Below are 22,033 nucleotides of genomic sequence, written 5' to 3'. Positions count from 1 at the left end.
TTAAAATAAAAAAGTAAAGTAAAGTGCATCCATTATCAACCCACTGCAGGATGGAAGCCTCCTCTACAATTCATGCTGGAGGAAATGGACCATAATCTGCCACGCTGGTCCAATGCGGGTTGGCAGATCGACCGTATTCAGCAGTCAGGGGCTTGAACCCCGGTCTACTCAAAAAGCGTGTGCTACTGCACTCCCGCTCCTGACCACTCGGCTAATGAAAATACATAACTTAAAATACTGGGAAGGGGGCCCCGCTCTCCCCACCGTAGTTTCGGCGCTGAATACTCAATAATTGCATCCAGGATTTCATTTCACAGGATTTCATAGGGCTGCCGTAGCCTAGTGGTTAGGCGCGCGGGTGCATAAGTACACGTGCCTTGAGTGACAGGGGTTCAAGCCCGTGACTGCTGAATACGGTACTGTTTCTTGTAATCTGTGTATCTTGTAAACTCCTCTGACTGTTTGGTCGTCCCGGAGTATAAACAGAGAATTTAATTTTAATTTAATTTGTAAAATAAATGGTAGTCCCAACAATGGGCTCTTGCGAGACCATGAGAGCCCACTATAGCTCACCACTGCAAGGTTCTCATAGAGTTTTTAAATTATATGCAGTGGGACCAATTGATGATGTTGCCAACAGAAAATTCTAATCGGGAAGCATTCAGGGAAGTAATTGTGCAAGCGACTAGGCTTTTCATACCAAATAAGAAATACTGTTCCAGGCTTGGTTCTTATTAAATTAAATTTTCTGTTTATACTCCAGCACGAGAACCAAGTCAGTAGAGTTTACGATAAATACTCAATACAAGTATTTATCGCATTTTGTAGTCAAGTGCTTGAACCCCGATCCACCCAAGGAACGCGTGTTACGCACTCTCGCTCCTGACCATTGGGCTACGTCAGGCCTATTAGACCTCAGGTGAACTCATTCAAGATGAATGCACATTACAACTTGAAGTTTCTATTGTTCTGTAGTAGGAAGAATTGCGAGAGAATATCGGTACTCCAAGAGCGACTTATACACATCGAATATAGGATATATGAACTCTAATTTTAGGAGGAACTCTTATCGACCTTTAAGAAGGTAGTCAACTTGAATCATGAAGTAAATTTCAAGAAATATGTCTGGAAAACATACATCTCTACAATAATATCAAGAACTTTTTCACTACGTTGCATGCACTGGGGGTTAATTTGAATTTGTTCTAAACACAGAGTCTGGGTGGTCCAAGTACTGAATAAAAATTAGAAAATATTATATAACATATGATGATGTTTTTTACTTTAAAAAATTTCTTCTACATATAAATTGAATTCTTTTCCAAATCTGCAGGACAGTGGCAGAAAGAAATTAAACAAGCATATAAACAGTACAAACTATTATTACTTTTAAGTTCTATCAAATCTATTAATCGATAAGAGACAATAGGTACTATAAGAAGTCATCATTATAATTAGACATCCCGCTGAGAGAGATAAATCTCTAACGTGAAGCTCCTCGAGCAGGATTTAGCCTGAGCATGTTAGGTCCAGTCAGGTTTTCACCTGTAGCTTCTCATAGGAGCGGCCTGGATATGGGAAAAGCATACCAAAGGAACCACGTGAGGTACAGGAATGATGAAGTACAGAAACATCACTGACACAACACAGGAGACGAAATGGTGCAGAGGGACTTTATTCAAAAATGTCATTCAATGTTCAGATGCATCACTGCCAAAGATGCATCACATCCCTAGTAGAGGTATCGCCAATGTCGATGCACGCTGTGCACCGTCTGTCCATTCTTATAACAACGTTGTTGATAAATTCTTGCTGTAATCGTCCATTACTCTGTTAGTGCAATCTTCAGCAGGTAAAAATTTTCTGTTGGATGTGGCCGTGCCGCTAGGAATCTCCCCAGAGCGTCCCATATATGTTCGATGAGATTTAGATAGCTGGAACAGGCAGGCCAATCCATACGAACAATGTCCTCACTTTCCAAAAGAATATAAACAGCTGCAGTGCAATGTGGTGTGGCGTTATCATCAATAAACACGAACTCGGGACCAATGCACCTCGGAACAGACACGGATGGGGAAGGATTACTTTAGCACAGTAGCGTGCACCGGTTACAGTTTCTGGCGTTGTGCACGTCCCTCAAAGATAACGTCTCCCCAGACGAGAACACCTCGACCGCCATATCGATCCCTTTCAGTGATGTTCCGGGGGTGATAACGATTGTACTGCTAATCAAAATCCTATAAGCAACATACATTCTCTCTGTGTGAATAGAAATGCCAATCATTTTTGATAGAAGAGGAGTCATAAATGAAACAATTACAGGGCCCAAAAACCTCAAAAGTGAAAAGTGCGTTTATCAGGATCAAGCATTCCCATGAAATGCCCGTGAGGAATGAGAGCCCGAACTCGGGATTGATCTGATGACAAGGTGAAGACACTGTCTCTCTCTCTTTCCTGCAACGAAGAAACAAGCCATCACAGATCATTCATAGGCCTGGTTCTTCCACATTAAACAGAACATGCACAAGAGGTGGAAAAACGCCGGCTCACCCTCGGACAGAACTGCCTTCTCCCGAGCTAGAGCGGTTTTTAGATAGAGTGATTAAACTTCACCTAGAATCTACCATAAATTTAAATAAGAGGAAGCCCTTCCATAGAAGCCAATCAGAGAACGCCATTGAATCGCTCACTCTGGGCAGTTGACTACCTTATAACTAGGTTCGCTGGTCAGCCACAAACCACTACACCAATGCAATTCACAAACAATCCGATTTCAACAAACCCCTTAAATTCAGTTCACCTCACCAAATATTAGCTGATAGGCGCAGTGAACGACTTAGCACCTACGGGTGCATATGAGAGACACCATCTGGCGTCTCTCATATTGTGGAATTATCATCAGAACCGTGAGGGCATATTTGCATTACCAGGGTAGCTGCTAGCCTACCGATGAGTGAGCTTGTCATGTTGTTTTGTTATTTGGTTTTTAGGAGCAATAGCAACTAAGGCCATATTGCTCCGGGCATATGCGGTGGTCATTTCCTGACCTTTCCACATCCTCCGTATTTGGTGGGCACGGGCTCGAACCCCGGTCTAATCAAGAAGCGTGTGCTACGCATTGCTGCTCCTGCCCACCGAGGAGTGAGCCAACAAGCTCCGAAACTTTGCCGTCTGGGTGGTGATACCCATTGAGAATAATTAACAGCAGTATCCTCTATTACAGATGCGTTGTTTATTCAAAATAGTGCAATAACTGGTATCTCGTTGTGGAGCTAGCCACAATAGGAGATAAAATCAAATGATGACTTTTCACTACTATGTAAAATTACAGATAAACTATGGTATATTTACAGCAATATTATATATTCCTTATATTCACACCATCACCACCCGTTACTGTTTCCTTTGCATCTATTTGCATTTACTCCCATTTATTTGGAGGTCATCATCATCTTCATCATCAGCCATTTTCAAACCACTGCAGGATGAAGGCTTCTCCAGCAACTTTCCAGTTCCTTCTGTTTTGAGCACTGGCCATCCATTTGCTACCCAAAAACTCATGAATTTCATCTATCCATCTCCGCCTTTGTTTTCCAGGTTTTCTTCTAGCTCCTCTTGGGTACCATTCTGTTATTTTCTTAGTCCATCTGTCATCATGTCTTCGAGCTATGTGTCCTACCCAAGACCATTTTAGTTCTTTAGTTTTGATTAGAATGTCCTTTACTTGAGTTTGCTGCCTAATCCATGTGTTTCTCTTCTTATCTAACAGTCTGATTCCCAATATAATTCGTTCCATTCTTCGCTGTGTAGTTCTCAACTTCTCTTCCATTCTTTTGGTGAGTGCCCAAGTTTCACTTCCATAAGTCATGGTGGGGAGTATACATTGGTTCATTATTTTACGTTTCGGAAAAACTGGGATATTGCTCTTCAGTATGTGACTATATTTACTGAATGCTATCCATCCAAAATGTATTCTTCTCTTGACTTCCAGCCATTTATCATTATTACAGCTAATAACTTGTCCCAGATAAGTATACGACTCCACCTTTTCAATTACTGCTCCTTCAATCATTATTTCCCTTTCTGTGGCATACTTGTTCATCATTACTTTTGTTTTAGCCATATTCATCTTTAGTCCAAAATCCTTACTAACTGTGCATAACTGATTAAGATTTTCCTCTAATTCTTTCGGATCGTGGCTTATGACCACAATGTCATCTGCAAATCGTAAATGGTTTAGGTACTCTCCGTTCACATTGACTCCTTTCTGCGACCAATCTAATCTTCTGAAAGCTTCCTCAAGGGCAGCAGTAAACAGCTTCGGAGATATTGTGTCTCCTTGTCGACCTCCTTTCTCGATTTTAAATTTCCTACTGTCTTTGTCTAGTCTAATAAAGGAGGTAGCACTCTCATATATTTCCTTCAAAATCATAATATATGGGGTATCTATGCCTTATCTTTCCAGTGCCCGAAACATTGTCTTATGCTGTATGGAGTCAAATGCCTTTTCATAATCCACAAATGCCAGGCATAATGGTGTTTTATATTCATTTGCTTTCTCCATTAGCTGTGATATTACGTGAAGGTGATCCATAGTTGAGAATCCCGTCCTAAAGCCAGCTTGCCCTTTCGGTTGATTCTCATCAAGTATTCTTTCTAATCTGTTAGTAGAAACACTTGTGAACAACTTGTAGATGTGGGATAAGAAGTTAATTGGTCTATAATTTCCAGTTTCTGATTTATCTCCTTTCTTATGCAGCAAAACTATGATTGCATTATTCCACTGCTTAGGCGTCACACCTTTTCTAATGCACTTTGTGAAGAGCCTTGCCAATTTTTGTGTTATGTCTCCTCCTCCCAATTTTAACAACTGTACAGTAACTTCATCTTCCCCCGGGGCTTTCCGATTCTTCATTTTCTTCAATGCATGTTCTACCTCATCAGGAAGAATATCGGGTATGTCGTATGTGTTGCTACTTTGCAATCCATCTTCCCCACTGCTGGCATCATTCCCTCGCTCCTTGTATAATTCTCTATAGTAGACTTCTGCTTTTTGAATTATGCTTTCTCTGCTGTTTATAAGTACACCCTCGCTATTCTTCTGTTTCAGTATCATTTGTCTTTCTGTATTACTGCTGATTTAAATGTTTTGTTTTCCCTTAATGCTTGTTCTCCTTTTCTTGTGTTAAATCTTCTTATGACCTCTCTGAGTCTCTTTCTAATGGCTTTGCATAACTCAGTATACTCAATTTTCTCCCTGTCAGTGTTTTTCTTGCCGTTCATTTGTCGTCTTCGGTTCATCATGACAAGTGTTTCTTGACTGTTTTTTCTTCTTTGGATTTCTGTTTCCCTATAGGTTTCTTGGGTTTTATCACTTTCAGAAAGTTGTAATATTCCTCGTCGATATCTTGGTCCTGAGCAGTCTGCAGAAGCTCAAACTTGTTCTTAAGTTCCAGTACATCCTGATTTTTCTCCTCCTCTGTTATTTCAAAGACCTTTGTATTATTTACTCGAGTCAGTTTTTTCCTTTCCTTTCCTACGTCTATATGAAGTGTACATCTTGCCATTCTGTGATCTCTTCCAACATTTACCTTATTTAGGATGGTAATATCATTTGGAGGTTTTTCTGTATAACTGTTTCTCTGTCTTTATAGAAAGTTTCGTATTTGTTGAATATATAAAGTTCTGATCTGTCGCTTGACCAGGGCAAAACTGTATGCGAAATCTATGCCAGTTTCCTTGGAGCACTCTGTGAAATGACTGCCCAACCTAATTACCCACACAGCATCACCCTTCAGTATGCAGATTGCCTTCAGGCCATAAAACGTCACATGACATCCATTGATGGTTAGTTACTGGGTGAAGAGCACAGTGGGGGAGACGGGTATCCTACACAAAGCAGTTTAGTTTTCAAAGAAAGAACGAAAGAAGTTCACAAATGATGTTTTCACTTTTGCTGCCTTTATGATGGCGTTTTTTTTTTGGAACAAATTCGCGATTTGCCTATGAGAGTGATGCCATTGCTATTAATCGATACAAAAGGTACGAATTTTATAATTGAATGACATAAATTAGTAAACTGCAATGGGTTGTTCATGTAAAATGTTATGACGAGGTCGAACGAGTTAATTATATTTTTTCATTTGATAGATTTTAAGCTTATAATTTGATATTGTTGGAAATGATTAGATTGTAAATTGTCTATTTGGAAATTTTTAGACCTTTGATGAACTGACAATCCATGCCATCATGGATTATGTGGCTTCAATGTGATTTTCATTAACGAATGATTATTCGAAATATATTAAAAATAAAATCGACGTAAATACATATATCTGGTAAATATTTTAATAAACATTTAATTACAAGTGGTTTGCAGATTTCGAACCTCAACGGGCTTCTTCGTCAGCAAATTCTAACAGAATGGTAACGTTAGAGACAAAATTTAAAGTACAGTATACGGTTGTGCCCGCAATGAGGCCGGGTGGGAAGACTTTGATAGGGTTTTACCAGGATATCCAAAAATGGAAGGTATCCGTCCACTTCTAACTCTAAAGTGAACTTGTCAGTGTTCATCCAGTTCACTTCAGAGTTAGAAGTGGACGGATCCCTTCCATTCTTGGAAGTCCTGGTAAAACGCGTGGGCCTACACCTGGAAACCTCAGTATACCCCAATCCAATGTGGTGCGATCAATTCACCGACTACAGATCTGGCCACACACCAAGCCATCTCATCAGCACCGCCCGCACTCTGTACTCGTGGGCTTGGAGCGGCTCCAGCACAGATGAAGGTAGGCGCAACGAGATTTCCACAGTGATGACAGACTTGGTCAGTTGTGGCTATCCAACCCACATGTTGGACAAGTGCTTATTGCAAGCGCAGGAGTTCGCGTTCACCCGAGACCGCAATCAACTCATGAAAATGTACCTACCGCCTACATTGCCTACTATCAGGGGCAGATTTCAAAAATCCTTCGAGAATACCATATAAAATGCGTGCAAACACGCATTTTATACCACGTATGCGTGCAAAGTTTGTACCACGTATGCGTGCAAACACGCATACGTGGTACAAACTTGCGTTCTCTGATTTTCAGCGTGAAAACTCAAGTAGCCCCTGTCTTGTGCAGCGGTGTAGTATACCGCATAACCTGCGAAGATTATAGAGCTGCTACATACTGGACACCTCGAGACGCCTTCAAGACCGCCTTGCAGAGTACTGTACTGCAGATCGATACGCCTTGCTGAGACTGAACAGTCCGCATTTACGGAACACCTCTGGTCGACCCACTATGACCTTAATCCCAAGCGCGATTACGAAGTAATTGACGAATCCCAACACTTTCTCCCTTGCCTCACGCTAGAGTCGCTTAATATATCCAGTAATTCAAGAACTGTGAACTGCTGCAAGGTAATCGGCACTATCTTCAAGTGCTTATCTAGTCTCAACTGTTTTGAGACTAGATAAGCACTTGAAGATAGCCACTCACGTGCATACAGCAACAATGAGAACCAACTAGTGACTAAATGGTCAACCTCGTGCACTCGCAAGCATCATTGCGCGCTCAAACGTATTCTTTAAAATTTTGTCTCTAAAGTCCCATTCTGTTAGTACTGTATTTGCTGACGAAGATGCCTGTTTAGCCTCGAAAACTGCAAACCATTTGTAATTAAACGTTAATTAAAATTTTTACTGGATATAATTATTTATATTTATATTTCAGCAATGGATTTCAATACAACAGGCCATTTTTGTTCATTTTCCTATTCTTTCTTTGGGTGGTTATTACAGCAGAGTAGTTAATTCACTGCAGGATACAGATCATTTAAAGGCTTAATCTATTTAAATGAACAGTTAAAGTTTTTCAAAATATCGAAACCTTTTCGATAGTATCAGTTTACCATCTCACATCAAAATTACACCCACCTGTTGAAGCAAACCAAATTATTTAGAGTTTATGTTCAGTTAATAAAGCAAATAGTTTGTAAAGCTGCCACATTCCAGACACAGTAAGAGTAAGGTTTAAGTACTCTGATTTGAAGAATTATTAGAAAAATGGAGAAAAAAAGAAAAGGTTATAGCAAATTTATAAATCCAAATGCTACAGATATCACTGATGATAAATGTTTTGTACAAACAGTGTCCACCATTATTTTATTATTATAATTTTATCTCTGTTGAAGAGACACCCCCAGGTCAGCCATTCGCTAGAAGGGTGAGAGTTACATTCTAAGGTGTGAAGCGGACCCATCAGAAAAAGGTTACAAAATCCATGGGACGTTCACCCTGAAATGTTGAATACAAAATTTTTGAATACTTGAGTAATTATGATTTTATAAGAGAATATTTAAAATTTTGACATCTTAGGCTGACCTCTAGAATACGGAGAATATATAGTTAAAAGGGAACAAAATTAAATGCCGTTTTTGATTCGAGTTACTGTGGACTGCAGTTGCACAAAACGATAGGAATGGGCAAGGACTTTCAATCTGTAGTCTGTTTCGTTCAGAACTTTTCCGGTTCAATTCTTAGTTGACTGAAGAGTTCTATTGTGTTTGCTGGAAAAAAGGGACTTAGGATGGCCAGGTTTTTTAAGTTTATTTGAAGGGGATGTCTTGTTTCAACAATCTGGTGGCTTCTCGACGAGAGTGAAAACAAGCGTTCAATACTGGGCGCATCCAAGCTTCCTGTTAGCAGTCGTGTTAATGTGAAAATGTTTCTTGTGTTAATTGCCTGTTTCCAGGTAGGAAAACTGAGATTGGCAAATAGGATGGCTCTAGATATAGTAAATGGGTGGTTTGAAACCCTGTTCAGCCATCTCAAGAGCCAGATTCAATACTTAAGAAAGCTTTCAGGTTGCTCGGTGGAGCAGAGGACCAGATCTGGGAAGCATTCAGTGCAATGGGAAGTATGCATTTCGAGTTAAATATTTTAACAAGATCTGGGTTTCTAATGCCAATTAAATCCTGTTTGGCAGTCCTGAACAATGCATATGGTTTTGCTTTTATGTAGTCAAAGTGCACGAAGAATGTTAGTCCCACATCCCGTTTTAGGCCGAGGTCTACGTGCGATTTAACCTTTGGAACTTCGCATCCCCTCATAAGCATAAAGATATTGTTCCTGCTCTTTTTTTCTTTGTAATTGTCATCTGGGCAGATTTGCTTGGGTTTAAACGTAGTCCAATACAGTCGAGATAATACTTCAGTTAATTTATTGTGTTATTGTCTTGTTGATTTCTTTGTTTAACTTGATGTAGATCTGATTTGACAAAGAAATTCGGGTCATCAGCATATGTATAAAAGTTCAAAATATGGTTCCAGAACTGTTGAAAATAACAGTGAGGAGAGAACGCTTCCCTGTGGCACACCATGCGAAAAGGAGTAATGGGCCATAAAATTGTCAATGCAGTTTATGAGGCGTCTTTTCTTCAGAATCTTACAAAAATCTGCAGGTTTTTAAATCGTATTTTAAAGTAGAAAGATAAAATTTTTTTCAGAGCAGTTATCGAGATATTGTCAAAAGCTGCGGACATGTCTAGAAAGATAATGTCGAGCTATTCATTATTGTTGAGAGCTTTCTGGATCCGGGTCTCAAAGAGATTTGTGACAGTTGATCTTGCAGACAAGATGGAGTGTGGGTGCAGATGATGATGCCCGAAGCAGTGTTGGGTGATAGGTGAGAGAAGGAACTTATCAAAAATTTCAAGGTGGTTCAATGTATGGCTATGTGTCCATAGTCTTTGGCCTTTATGGTTTCTTTATTTTGGGAATGCTACTTACTATGTAGCTGTTCCATATAAAAGGAAGAATAACTTTTGGAATGATTTCATTGAAGGTGTAATGCAATACGTCAATAATGTAATGGCTGCTGATTTTTTCTATGAAAAGAGGGAAGTTCATTTATGGCTTTCATGAGGTTTTCTTTAGTAATAGTGATGACTGTTAGTCGTCTCTTTGTTAGATAGTTTGAAATGGATTCTTCTTTTTCTGCGTTTCCGTGAAAGACGTCAGTTAATCTCTTCCTATTTCCTTCGGATACTAATTGGTTGTTCGCGGAAGGTTGTCGAAATATCTTCTGGACAGACGTCGGCAGTCATGAGACCTTTAGTCATTAGGATGTCCTGTCTTCAGCCACTTCCTTTGAACTCTTTCCTTTTTATGAAAGACATTTTATCTTTGGATTAAACCAGTTTTTGGATTTCCCTGTTTTCCTTCAGACCCTTGATGCTCAGTCATAGGCAATTTTTGTCAGTTTTATTGCCGGTATCTGGAGGATTTCTTCTGCCGGATTCGTGTTTCTTTCTTGCCATTTGTCTTCTCGAAGTTCTCTAAGGACGGTGTTTGGCTTTACATATTTTAAAGAAAAGTTCGTAGTTCTCCTGATTGGTTCCAGCAACATTGAGTGTGTTCTCTGCAACTATGGGATTATGGTCTGACTTAAGCGAAACAAGTTGTCTGCTAAGTATATTGTAATAGATAACATCTAACTGTTGATTCCCTACCGTTGCTAACCCTGCCGGCCAGTCCGAAAAACTAAATAGAAACGAGGACTGTCCCATTGGTCATGTGATAACAAATGAAGCTTAAGCAGGATGCCTCGTTTTTAATTGTTTAACTTTTACTGTTAATCCAAACTCAGGTTTTCACGTGTCTCTGATGTTACTGAGCTGCGTTTCAGGGCCTAATCTGGAGATGAAGATCTTCTCTTGTGTAGGAACGGCTGTCATATTCTATTAACAAGCTTATTCAAATCTCGGATGGATATTCTACGAACGTCAGTACAAGGAACCTTGCGATTAGAAAAGCAAGGTGCTATACGCTGCCAGACTATATTTCCTGTAGCGCAGTCAACTTTATCAACATAAAAAACATGTGAAAAAATGTACCACTTACAAAATACAAGACTAAGAAAATATCAAGTAATTTCCGAATCAAATATAATGTTTGGAAAAATGTGACTTCCTTTCTATGGCAATTTACGTGGCCAATGTTGTTTTTCATATATTTTTGCCTCCAGCTTTAAATTCTACAGGGAATACTGCAAAAAATGACGGGTGGGAGAGGATCAGGGAATGTCTGACTGGGACAATAGATAATATTGTTGTACAGCAGCTATCAACTTTTAAGGTAAAAAAAGCGGTTGTTTTAAATCACTGTGGTAATAATGATATTAAGAGTAAGAGATGACTGAATTTACTTATAAAAAAATTAATTAACAACTTAAAAATTGTGTGCAATTTTATCCCTATTATCATTTCTGCACAGACGTGATAGTAGGAGTAAATGATAAGAGCCTCAATCAATTCTGCAGTGGAAAGGCTGTGCAACGCTCTTTGGGTAGATATTTTTGCAGACTGGACTGTGCATGTTAACAGAGACTGATTTTACAGTAATGGGATACAATCCGATACACTTAAATAGATGGAGTGCAAGAATATCTACTAAAGCTATGAGACATTGTTAGCGGGTTTTCCTCACTCCATTTTTTTTTTATAACAGCTAGCGATAATTTATTTCCATCGGTGGATAGTTTAATTGCCTCTAAGGGAAATTAGCAACGATTTATTGGTTCCCGCCTGCCTCCGAGAGATGCATGATCTGGTGATAGTGTGTGCGGCTGAAGATTCTTCATAATGCAATCCCAGGTCAATAAAGTAGCCTTATGAAAACAAAAACACAGTCCTTCTATTCACAAATATAGCCCCACACCAACACTACATCGGGTCAGAGAGTGGCCTGAATTTAAACAGAAGGATTTGGCAGTGTCGAAATAATTTCCGGAGCCGCCCTACCATGCAATACCCTATGGGATTTATTGTGGAAAATATACGAACAACAAAAAAAAAAAAAACATACACACATGATTGTTTACTTTAACAGGACTTCCAGCGCTGTTTCCAAGTCCAGAAATCTATTTATAACGGGCAGGCTCACCTTTAGCACGGTTAAGGGACGACATGTGCATTGGCATTCAGTCCACTAGTTCACGAAAGCGTTCCACAGGTATTTCCATCCACATTTGCTGTACTGCTAACCATAATTCCTCCGCATTCCTGGGTAGAGGAACCGAAGCTCGAACGGACCATTCCATAGCTTCTCAAAGATGTTCCACAGACTTAATGTCAGGTGAACGGGGAGGCCAATCCATGGCGGTGAAATCTGCGAAATGCTGTTCGAACTATGGCCTAGAAATCACAGCTCTGTGGGGATGTGCAATGTGTTGCTGGTAAAGTACATCGTCCTGTTGGTGTACGACGACCATGAAGGGATGCGGATGGTCTACAAAGATGGAACTAACCTGGACCGTTTAGAGATGAGTCTGGATGTATCATAGGTCCCAACTTGTTTCAGTTGAACACACCCCACATCATTACCGACCGTCCATTTGCCTGAACAGGTCATTATTCACATGACGAGTGCATAGCTTCGTTCGGTTTCCGCCAGATACGCAACCTCCTGTCCACTTGAAATAAATTGAAACAGGACTTGCCGTTCCAGGAGACCCATCTCCAACCATCTAAGTTCCAGTGCCAATGTTCTTTCGATCAGTTGTGGCGTAAGGTCCTGCGTCGTGGTGTTAGCAATGGGACTCTGGCGGGTCAGACACAGGTCGACGGCCACATTGTCCACCAACACCTATCTCCGTCCATAGTGCTATCCACAATGATGTTCTATTCCGGAAACGGCGTATTTCCGAAACACTCTTGTTTCGATACACTTTCGGGGATAGGGCAATTTCTGTACCACCTCTGCGATAGAGTGACCCATGCTCCAGTCATCCTATACCGTCCCTCTTTTGAAGTCGGTTAACTCACTACGATTATCCATAATGACACCGAATTTCCGTTTTCGTGAATGAAGTGAACCGATATACCTGTACCAGGAATTCATCCCATGAATTTTGTCCTTTCATTGTATTTTCTGGTGAAACAGACAGAAACAAGTAACTAGCTGTAATATTATACAAAATATTAAGAGATTGTTTTCCTTGAAATCAGTTTGAATACACATACCGTTAGACTTCACTTTAAATGCTAAAATCTATCGTCAGTTGTGAGTTATCATGTACACCACTTATTTGGGTCATCTCTCTGCTCATACTTTTTTGTCTGTAACATACATATGTTCTCTGGTCGATTTTTCGGACGAAAAAAAACACTTTTTCTGGGGGGGGGTTGCTCTCTACGCCTGAGACCGACTAACTCAGCCACGGAGTTAAATAAGCCCACTAAATTTCCTCTCCTCATCGACGGGATTCGTACCGGGGCCTTTTCCACCTGGTGACGATACCACTGTGCTACCGAGCAGACAGATGCCTTCCACCAGAATAATACGCCGTGACACGTTGCCTATATTGTTCCAGTCTTGTTTTTCGAGCACGGAAGCGATTTCCAGGATCTACGGTCGCCGTGGGGTATGAATCCCACTGAATATCCCCAGGATTACGTTTAGTGGCAGATTCAGAATCCTCTGCCATGAACTGTTGCAGACCTGCAGGACCCAATTCTGGAGACGTGATGCAGCGTACCTTGTGGAACTTTCAGCTGTCTTAGTTCGTGTGGTGGGTACCGCTGGCAAGAGGAAGATATTACTATTATTATGAAGGCGGTCATAATGTTTTCAATGCAGATTTCATAAAACTAGCTATGTTAATCTATTGGCTATTTGTATTTATATGAAGGTGAAGATTTGTATAATAATCATTAAATCTTTATACCATCGTGAGTCCAGCAAGTACTAGATTTGTTTACTTAAATAAGTGTAAGTGGTATTTTATTTTCCAAAAAAAATCATTGATTTTTGTTACTTATCTGATCTGTGATTATTTATCCTTGCAAAACTTATTTCTGTTCCATTGCTTGACTGCTTCCATCTCACCATTGCCTAAGATGAATCCTGCCAAATCCTTTTTTGGTTTTCCAAAAATATAAATATCGCAAAAAGAGTCAGGAGACGTTTTCTTTTGCCTGTGGTCTTTATCTCATTTAAATGCAAGTTCTTAATTTAAACGTTAACTTTGCTGTCGGTCACATCATGGAGGGGTGAAATGGCAGTGGTGTTTTTTCTTTTTTTGGCTGATGCTGAATAACCTTGCTTTCTTGCATCATATGCCTCTACTAATGCTAATGCTAACGTTAACTTTTCCAATTAGCAGCTTGGTATGTCATCAATAATCCGTTATTTTAATCGGAGGAGGAAACCTCTTCCATCTTCCATAGAAAAAATGTGAGTTTAATATTTAATGTCTTCTCTGTTAGTGAAACTAGTACATCAAGAATTATGATTTATTATTATTTTTTTTTTTTCAGAGACTTCAGTTTACGGCAGAATATCGTGGAATTTGTCTTATGAAACAGAAACCTTGTTGTGTTTGCCTTTTTCTTTATATTTTAATTATTTTGTTCTTCTTCTGTGAAAAGTAAGCCCTGACAATTAAGTTGACTACAAAAAATTAGCCTCTTCGTTTTTCCATCTTATACTATCGTGATACCAAAACGTAGCCCACGCCAATACTGCCATGACAGGTCACAAAATACTATAAGTTAATCGATCCATTTAAGAGATTTTAAGGTAATTCTGTCTGAAGTCATTAGCAATATCACGTCTGTACATTAATAAGTGTTGACAGCACTATAAATCCTAACAGCAGGTATGGATAGACTTCAGCATTAGCATTAGTAGAGGCATATGATGCAAGAAAGCAAGATTATGCAGCATCAGCCAGAAAAAAAAAAAAAAAAAAAAAACCACTTACACTTCACCCCTCCGTTCGTTCGAAATACATGTCCAGGTGAGCCTTAAATTTATTTAGGCCATCAACTTCCACAACAAGGATGGAAGTCTGTTCCACCAACCAACTACCCGCTGGTTAAAGGCAAATTTCCACACATCTATCCTACATCTGTCTTTTCTCAATTTGAATTTATGCTCTCTCGGGTGTTTATTCTGAGCAAGAGAAAGAATCCATCATCAGCATTGAGCATGCTCAAACCATTCAAGGCTTTATGCACCTCTATCAGTTCACCTCGCCAGTGGCTAGATTCCAGACACTGTAATTTGCAAAACTTAAGCCTTTCTTCATAAGAGCAACCGTTTGTTCCATTCACTAATCTTGTTGCCCTTCTCTGTACTCATTCCAGCATATCTAGATCCTTCTTGAAATGAGGCCTCCAGACCTGTATACAGTACTCTAGGTGTGGCCTGACAATTGCCTTATACAAGGGAATAATCACCTCCTTATCCCTGCTGGAAAAATTCCTCTATATATCATTGATTAGACACCATGAGCTACCTTTTCAGCCCGTCTACACTGCTCAGAGAACTTCATATCTACCTGAACAATTACCCCCAGGTCCTTTTCTTTCTCTACCACTGTCAGTGTAGTACCACAGAGTTGATACGTTGCTCTGGGGTTACTGTTTCTCATATGTAGTACTTTATATTTGTCAAAGTTAAACTTCATTTGCCACGTCTCAACCCATCGGCTCAACCTTTCCAGATCATGTTGCAGCAGCATAGCGTCAGTAGTGTCCTTAACCCTGCCAACTTTTGTATCGTCTGCAAACTGAGACATTAAGCTTGATATACCATCATCAATATCATTTATAAATACAGAAAACAATAATGGACCCGACACTGAACCCTAAGGGACTCCATTGATAACATTAGCCAAAAATGAATGGGTCCATTGATTACCACTCTCTGTCTTCTTCCCGTCAACTACACCTTTATCCATAGCAGCAATTTGCCTTTAATGCCACACTGCTCCAATTTGTGCAGCAGTCTTCCATGTGCAACAGTAGCAAAAGCCTTTCTAAGATCCAAGTATATAATATCAAACTTATTCCCTGCATCCAGTTCTTTTGTGAATGCATCATAATATCCAATCAAATTAGTCACACAAAACTTTCCCTTAACAAAAGCGTGCTGTGTCCGAGCTATAACTGAAGTCTTGTCTAGATGATACTGCAGTGCTTCTTTAACCAGTGCCTCCAATAAGTTTCCTGGAACAAAAGTTAATCTCAGACGTCTATAATTACTAGTGTCAGCCTTTGATCCTCCTTTGTGAATTGGGGTCATTTTTGCACATCTCCCGTCCATGGGTACTTCCCTTGAGTTCAAGGAAGCTCTCTTAATTATGGCTAAGGGTTTGCTTATTTCCTTTGCTGCCTCATTTAATATAACTGGAGAGATCCCATCCACCCCAGGTGTCTTCCTTGTGTTTATCTTCAACAATTTCTCCTCCACTTTACTCTCAGTTATTACAAGATTATCTAGCTTACTGCCAGGGTTGAATACACCTCTGGCATTCCCCTCACTGAATAACTTATGTTAGCTACCTGAGCAGGATCATCAACAGTTGAACCATCGATATCAAGTGGACCAATCTGATCCATCCCCTTCCTTCTAGAGTTTACATAAATAAAGAACTCTTTGCTGTTTTTCTTTGCGTCCCTTGGCAAAGATTTCTCGTGATCTGTCATAGGCTTCTGTGTCACGTGTTAATTTTTATGTATCCCATGCATTTTTCCTCTCTGCCACATGTCTCATTAGTTCATCTGACATCCATTTAGGCCTAAACCTTGAACAATATTTCTTAGTTGGTATGTAAAACCTAGTAGATTCCAAGATAAGTTCTTTGAATGCTTCCCATTTTGAATTTGCTGTTGGTAACATCATCAGTTGGTCCCATTGTATAGAATTTACATACTGTCTCAGACCATCGTAGTCGCCTTTACGAAAGCAAAGCAATAACCCTTCCCTTTACCCCTGATGGTAATTACCTCTTTCAGTAAATCCCACTTGAGCACACAGTGATCACTGCCACCTAGTGGTTCCTTTATCTGCAAATTCTTGCTGCATGAAGAATCACTACTGATAATCAAATCAAGAGTATTACTAACTCTAGTTGCTTCTCGAACATGCTGATGGAGAAAACAATCATCCAATAAATCCACAAAAGCCTTGCTAATGCGTGAGTGACCAACCCACAAATTCCAGTCAATATCTGGGAAATTAAAATCCCCCATTATAAGACTCTCTGATTTACTGGCCCACTCTATTTCCCTGTATAGTTTCTTATTATAATCATCAGAGTCATTAGGCCTATAGCACACTCCTACTCTCAATTTTGATCTCACCCTGCTTATGTCACCCCAAACTGACTCCACACTTCACTGTCCAGCGATATTGACTGGCTTCAGTTCCTTGAATTTTATGTGTTTCGTCACTAATAGCATAACCCCTCTTCCCTTCCTATCCTGTCTATCCCAAATTCCAGTTCTTCATTTCGTATATCTCTGGGACACCACGTCTCGGATATCCCAACAATATCTGCCTTTGATGTTTTGAGCAATTAATCAAATTTATTTACCAAACCACTTGCATTGGTGTACACGAAAGTTTACATACACCTGTTCTTTTTCTTAGCGACCCTAACGCAACCCATGTGTTTACTTGTACCGCAATGACTCCCAGCAGTCTCTGAAGTATCCTGGATCTTGTTTTCCAGGCTTCTGCTCATTCCAATAGAAGCAGTGCAAGAATCACTTTCACCTCTGCCAGTGGCTACTATTAATCTATTAGTCCATGTGTCCACCCAAGCTAGCAGTTTTCCGACCCACTTAACACTGCCTCGATAGCATCAGCAAATATTCTTGCACCCTTTCTATTTAAGTGTATCCCATCCCTGAAGAAGCAGTCTATCCTGATAACAAGTATAGAACAGGCTGAAAAAAAATTCTACCACTTGAGCCTTGCACAAACTTTCCAGGGCCGAATTGATCGACAAGGCTCTCATCATATAGTCCCTCTTATCGTGTCTGGACAGAATTGCAGGCACTTTCAAATTCAACCCTAATTCACTGCTTTTTTTCAACAGTGACCTGTACTTGTTAAGTAATTCTGCCGGTCTCCTACTCTTATATCATTAGTGCCAACGTGTAAAACTATATCACCTTTTGTGCCCTTAAAAGATGATATCCGCTTTACATCGTCATCAACCTTTGCCCCTGGGAGTCATACCCTGGTCCTGTCCCAGCTATTCTTTTTACAAAGCATGTTTCCCGTTTCCCTGACAATAGAGTCATCAGGACTCTAGAACGTCTATGAATGACATTCTACACCGGCCTCCGTAGCCGAGTGGGCAGGAGCGGGAGTGAATAGCACACGCTCTTTGAGTAGACCGGGGTTCGAGCCCCTGACTGCTGAATACGGTCGATCTGCCAACCCGCACTGGACCAGCGTGGCAGATTATGGTCCATTTCCCTCAGCATGAATTGTTGAGGAGGCTTCCATCCTGCAGTGGGTTGATAATGGCTGCACTTTTTGCTAGTTCCTGTGGGCCATTGCATTCTGCCTTGGGGGTTGCCGCTGTGGCGCGTAATGACTAAGTGCAAGCTCTGGCGTTGATGTTGGCAGCTGAGAGCTTGATGGGCTGTCACTTTAAATCCTTCGAGGGCATCCACCCTGTCCTTTAAGCTCTCATATAGACCCATAACAACGCTGAGTTGTCGCCTGATTTCATTGCACTCCTTGCATTGCTCACACACAAAGACATCCCCCATGGCAATATCATGTTCCGTACCCGATTGCTCCACAAACATCATGCAAACAGTGAATTTTAAAAGGCTGTGGTTCAGAGGGCAACTTCCCCCTCAGTTCTCCTCTGAGCCAAAGCACTTCCATTAGTTTGAGCCTTTTGCTTTGCTACTCTGGTCTGAGTCACGATTCCGATTTAATTTCAATAAAATTTCAATTTCAGTACAAAATTATAGCCGTAAACTTGTATCCCTTCAGAGTTATAACACTATATATATTTTTCAATATCAAATATTATCTACGAGTTCTGTTTATATAAATTCCTTATCAAGTTATGTATTAATTAATTATGTTTCGTTTGTAATCTAAGTCGTTATATGTATTTAGTTAATAGTGCAATTTAATTGACAACGAAGTTTAATAAAATTAGTAGATTTTGTTGATTAATTGACAATATTATATTACTTACTATTCTATATATAGTATACTAACGTTATCTAGTTCGAGTCATAACGTCGTAGCAGTGGGTTTTCTTGATGACGTAAGAGACAACTGTGTATTTCTTGTTTATCAGTTTATTATTGAGGTTGCATGAATACAGACCACGTTATGACAATGTTGAAACAAAAGTTAAACGAAAATTCTTTTAAATTTACAAAAAGTGATGTATTGTGTTATCCGTATTAAAATTAATGCAGAAAATTTTCACTCACTGACCAAAATATTAGAAACCTTTTGCATTTGCTCTGAATAGATACCTAACTTAAGTTAGGGGAATATAAATTTCCACATGGTATGACCAAAAGTTCCTTATTATCTGATAAGTACAGTAAGCTTTTTCCTGGTGCTTCTTACTCGATCCAGTCATGAAGAAGACAAGTGATTTCAATTTCCATAAAGTTGTTGGTCTTTGATTAGATTAAAGTGCATAGTCCGAGTGACTGCCGGTATTTTAAACATCTACTCTGGCTGCTTCATTTTTCAGATCTGAGTCCAATTGAGGATGTCTGGAATATGTTGCAAAGGGCATGTCAGCTTCCAGTATTATGTCAACCACAGTACAGCAGCTGACAAATATCCTAATGGAAGAATGGGCCAATCTGGAGCTACACGTCCACAAATATTTAGTGCAATATTGGCACGAGGTTTACGGGCAGTTTTTCTAGAAAAAGCTGACTAGGGGTTGATTAAAGGTTTCAAAATTTTTGGACATTGAGTGTATATTTGATTACTGAATATAGTATTTATATGAATTTTTACTGTTCATTTTAGGGAGCAGGCAGCATATAAATAGAAAACAGGAGAGAAAAAAGACTGGTAAGGGAAAGAATTAAATATCATAAGAACTTGAATCACTACTGAATTATGAATTTTAAAGGTTTCAGTTGGAAAATATTTTAAAAAGGGTGAATTTCGTTTAATCGAAAAACTCCATACAATTTCAAATGAAAGACCTGAAACTACATGCTAAACAACTGCTTCGCCTATTCTAACAAGGATTCTGTTCAGATTTTATGTGCACAGTGGCACAAATGCAGAACTTTACAGAATGAATAAATGAAATATTGCGCGTAGTATCAAACGGGAACATTGCAAGAAAGAAACAAAAATTTATGTTATACTGCTATCAGATTATAATTGAATCACATCATAATGATTGTGGACGAAAAAAGGAATTCACACATCAAATACAGACCGAAAGGAGAGATATTTTTTTTATGAGATTATGTGGAAGAAAGTTCTGAGTTCAGATAATATTTCCAGAGATTTTCACCTGACCACCCACTGCTTAGTAATTTTCAGTAAAAGGAAGTATTAAAAGTTATCGCAAAAGTTACTTAGCAGAAAAACGCTTCATATGTTTAAATTCTGTTAAACATTGCTCCCTTGCAAACAATATACCATAGCATATCTCAGAGTTCGTTGTGGACAAAAATCGTTTGGCTGTAAAGCAATGAGAAGTTTCACAAAAAAATCCCAAAAATTCACCAGAGGATGAAATTAAGGAGAAACCATTCATCTGCCCAACCAGTGAAAAGAAATTCTCAAAAGACAGGAACACTCGGAAAACATCTCAAAATTCATAATCTAGAAAAACCTTTTAGCTGTCCAACATGTCAGAAGAAGTTCTCGGTTTCAGAGCAACTCAAACGCCATGTCAGAATTCATACTGGAGAAAAACCTTTCAGTTGTCCAAGTTGTGAGAAGAAGTTTTCAAGTAAAACCGGCCTGCAATATCATCTCAGAATTCAAACTGGAGAAAAACCTTTCAGCTGTCCGACATGTCAGAAGAATTTCACAGATAAAAGCAGCCTTAAATATCATATCAGAATTCATACCGGAGAAAAACCTTTCAGCTGTCCAACATGGTCAACAAAGAGGTCCTAGAACCTCCTTTAGTGAAAGCTAGACTCCCTGGGGCGCCTCCACGTGGCTAGGGACGGGAGTCAGGATGCAGGATATATGAGTTCCTGCCTCCTGGCTGCAAAGTCTCCAGGTGCCGGCATACACACACAACAAAACACACACTCAGACAAAAACCTCCCCATACACACACAGGCCGGCTTAAAAACTTACAGGAAAAATCGCGGCAATAGGGGAAACCCTGGAGGCTGCAGACTACAAAAAATACTTTGATTAGTACTTTGTCCAACATGTGAGAAGAAGTTCCGAAGTAAAACCGGCCTGCAATATCATCTCAGAATTCATACTGGAGAAAAACCTTTCAGCTGTCCAACATGTCAGAAGCAGTTCAAAGATAAAAGCAGCCTTAAATATCATATCACAATTCACACTGGAGAAAAGCCTTTCAGCTGTCCGACATGTCAGAAGACGTTCTCACACACGAGACACCTCAGACGCCATGTCAGAATTCATAACGGAGAAAAACCTTTTAGCTGTCCGACATGTCGGAAGAAGTTCTCAGCTAAAAGCAGCCTGCAATATCATCTCAGAATTCATAGTGGAGAAATACCTTTCAGTTGTCCAATTTATGAGAATAAGTTCTCACGTAAAGACGAACTGAAATTTAATCTCAGGATTCATACTGGAGAAAAACCTTTCAGTGGCCCAATCTGTGAGCAGAAGTTTTCTCAGAATTCAAGCCTGCAATATCATCTCAGAATTCATATTGGAGAAAAACCTTTTAGATGTCTAACATGTCAGAAGCAGTTCCGAAATAAAAGCAGCATGCAATATCATCTCAGAATTCATACTGGAGAAAAACCTTTCAGTTGTCCAAGCTGTGAGAAGAAGTTCTCAAATAAATCCGCTCTGCGATATCATCTCAGAATTCATACTGGAGAAAAACCTTTCAGCTGTCCAACATGTGAGAAGAAGTTCTCACATAAATCCGGCCTGCAGTATCATATCAAAGTTCATACTGAGAAAAGCATTTTAGATGTCTAACATGTCAGAAGCAGTTCCGAAATAAAAGCAGCCTGCAAGATCATCTCAGAATTCATAGTGGAGAAAAACCTTTTAGCTGTCCATC

At 39.6% G+C, this 22,033-nt stretch overlaps 1 protein-coding gene across 1 annotated transcript in view; it reads left to right on the top strand.

Moving 5' to 3' along the window:
- LOC150079723 (uncharacterized) overlaps nt 1–22,033 on the top strand; it is a 58,947-nt gene that overhangs the window by 20,027 nt on the left and 16,887 nt on the right. The window contains exons 3-5 of the mRNA XM_090383190.1: nt 858–863; nt 20,633–20,921; nt 21,270–21,731. Of these exons, the coding sequence (XP_090239316.1) occupies nt 858–863; nt 20,633–20,921; nt 21,270–21,731 (757 nt within the window). The remainder of the gene's footprint in view (nt 1–857; nt 864–20,632; nt 20,922–21,269; nt 21,732–22,033) is intronic.

The sequence above is a fragment of the Mastigoproctus giganteus genome, chromosome 10 (assembly GCF_048544385.1).
Source record: "Mastigoproctus giganteus isolate SK-2022 chromosome 10, ASM4854438v1, whole genome shotgun sequence".
NCBI lineage: Eukaryota > Metazoa > Arthropoda > Arachnida > Uropygi > Thelyphonidae > Mastigoproctus > Mastigoproctus giganteus.
This window is presented reverse-complemented; position numbering and strand designations above follow the sequence as displayed.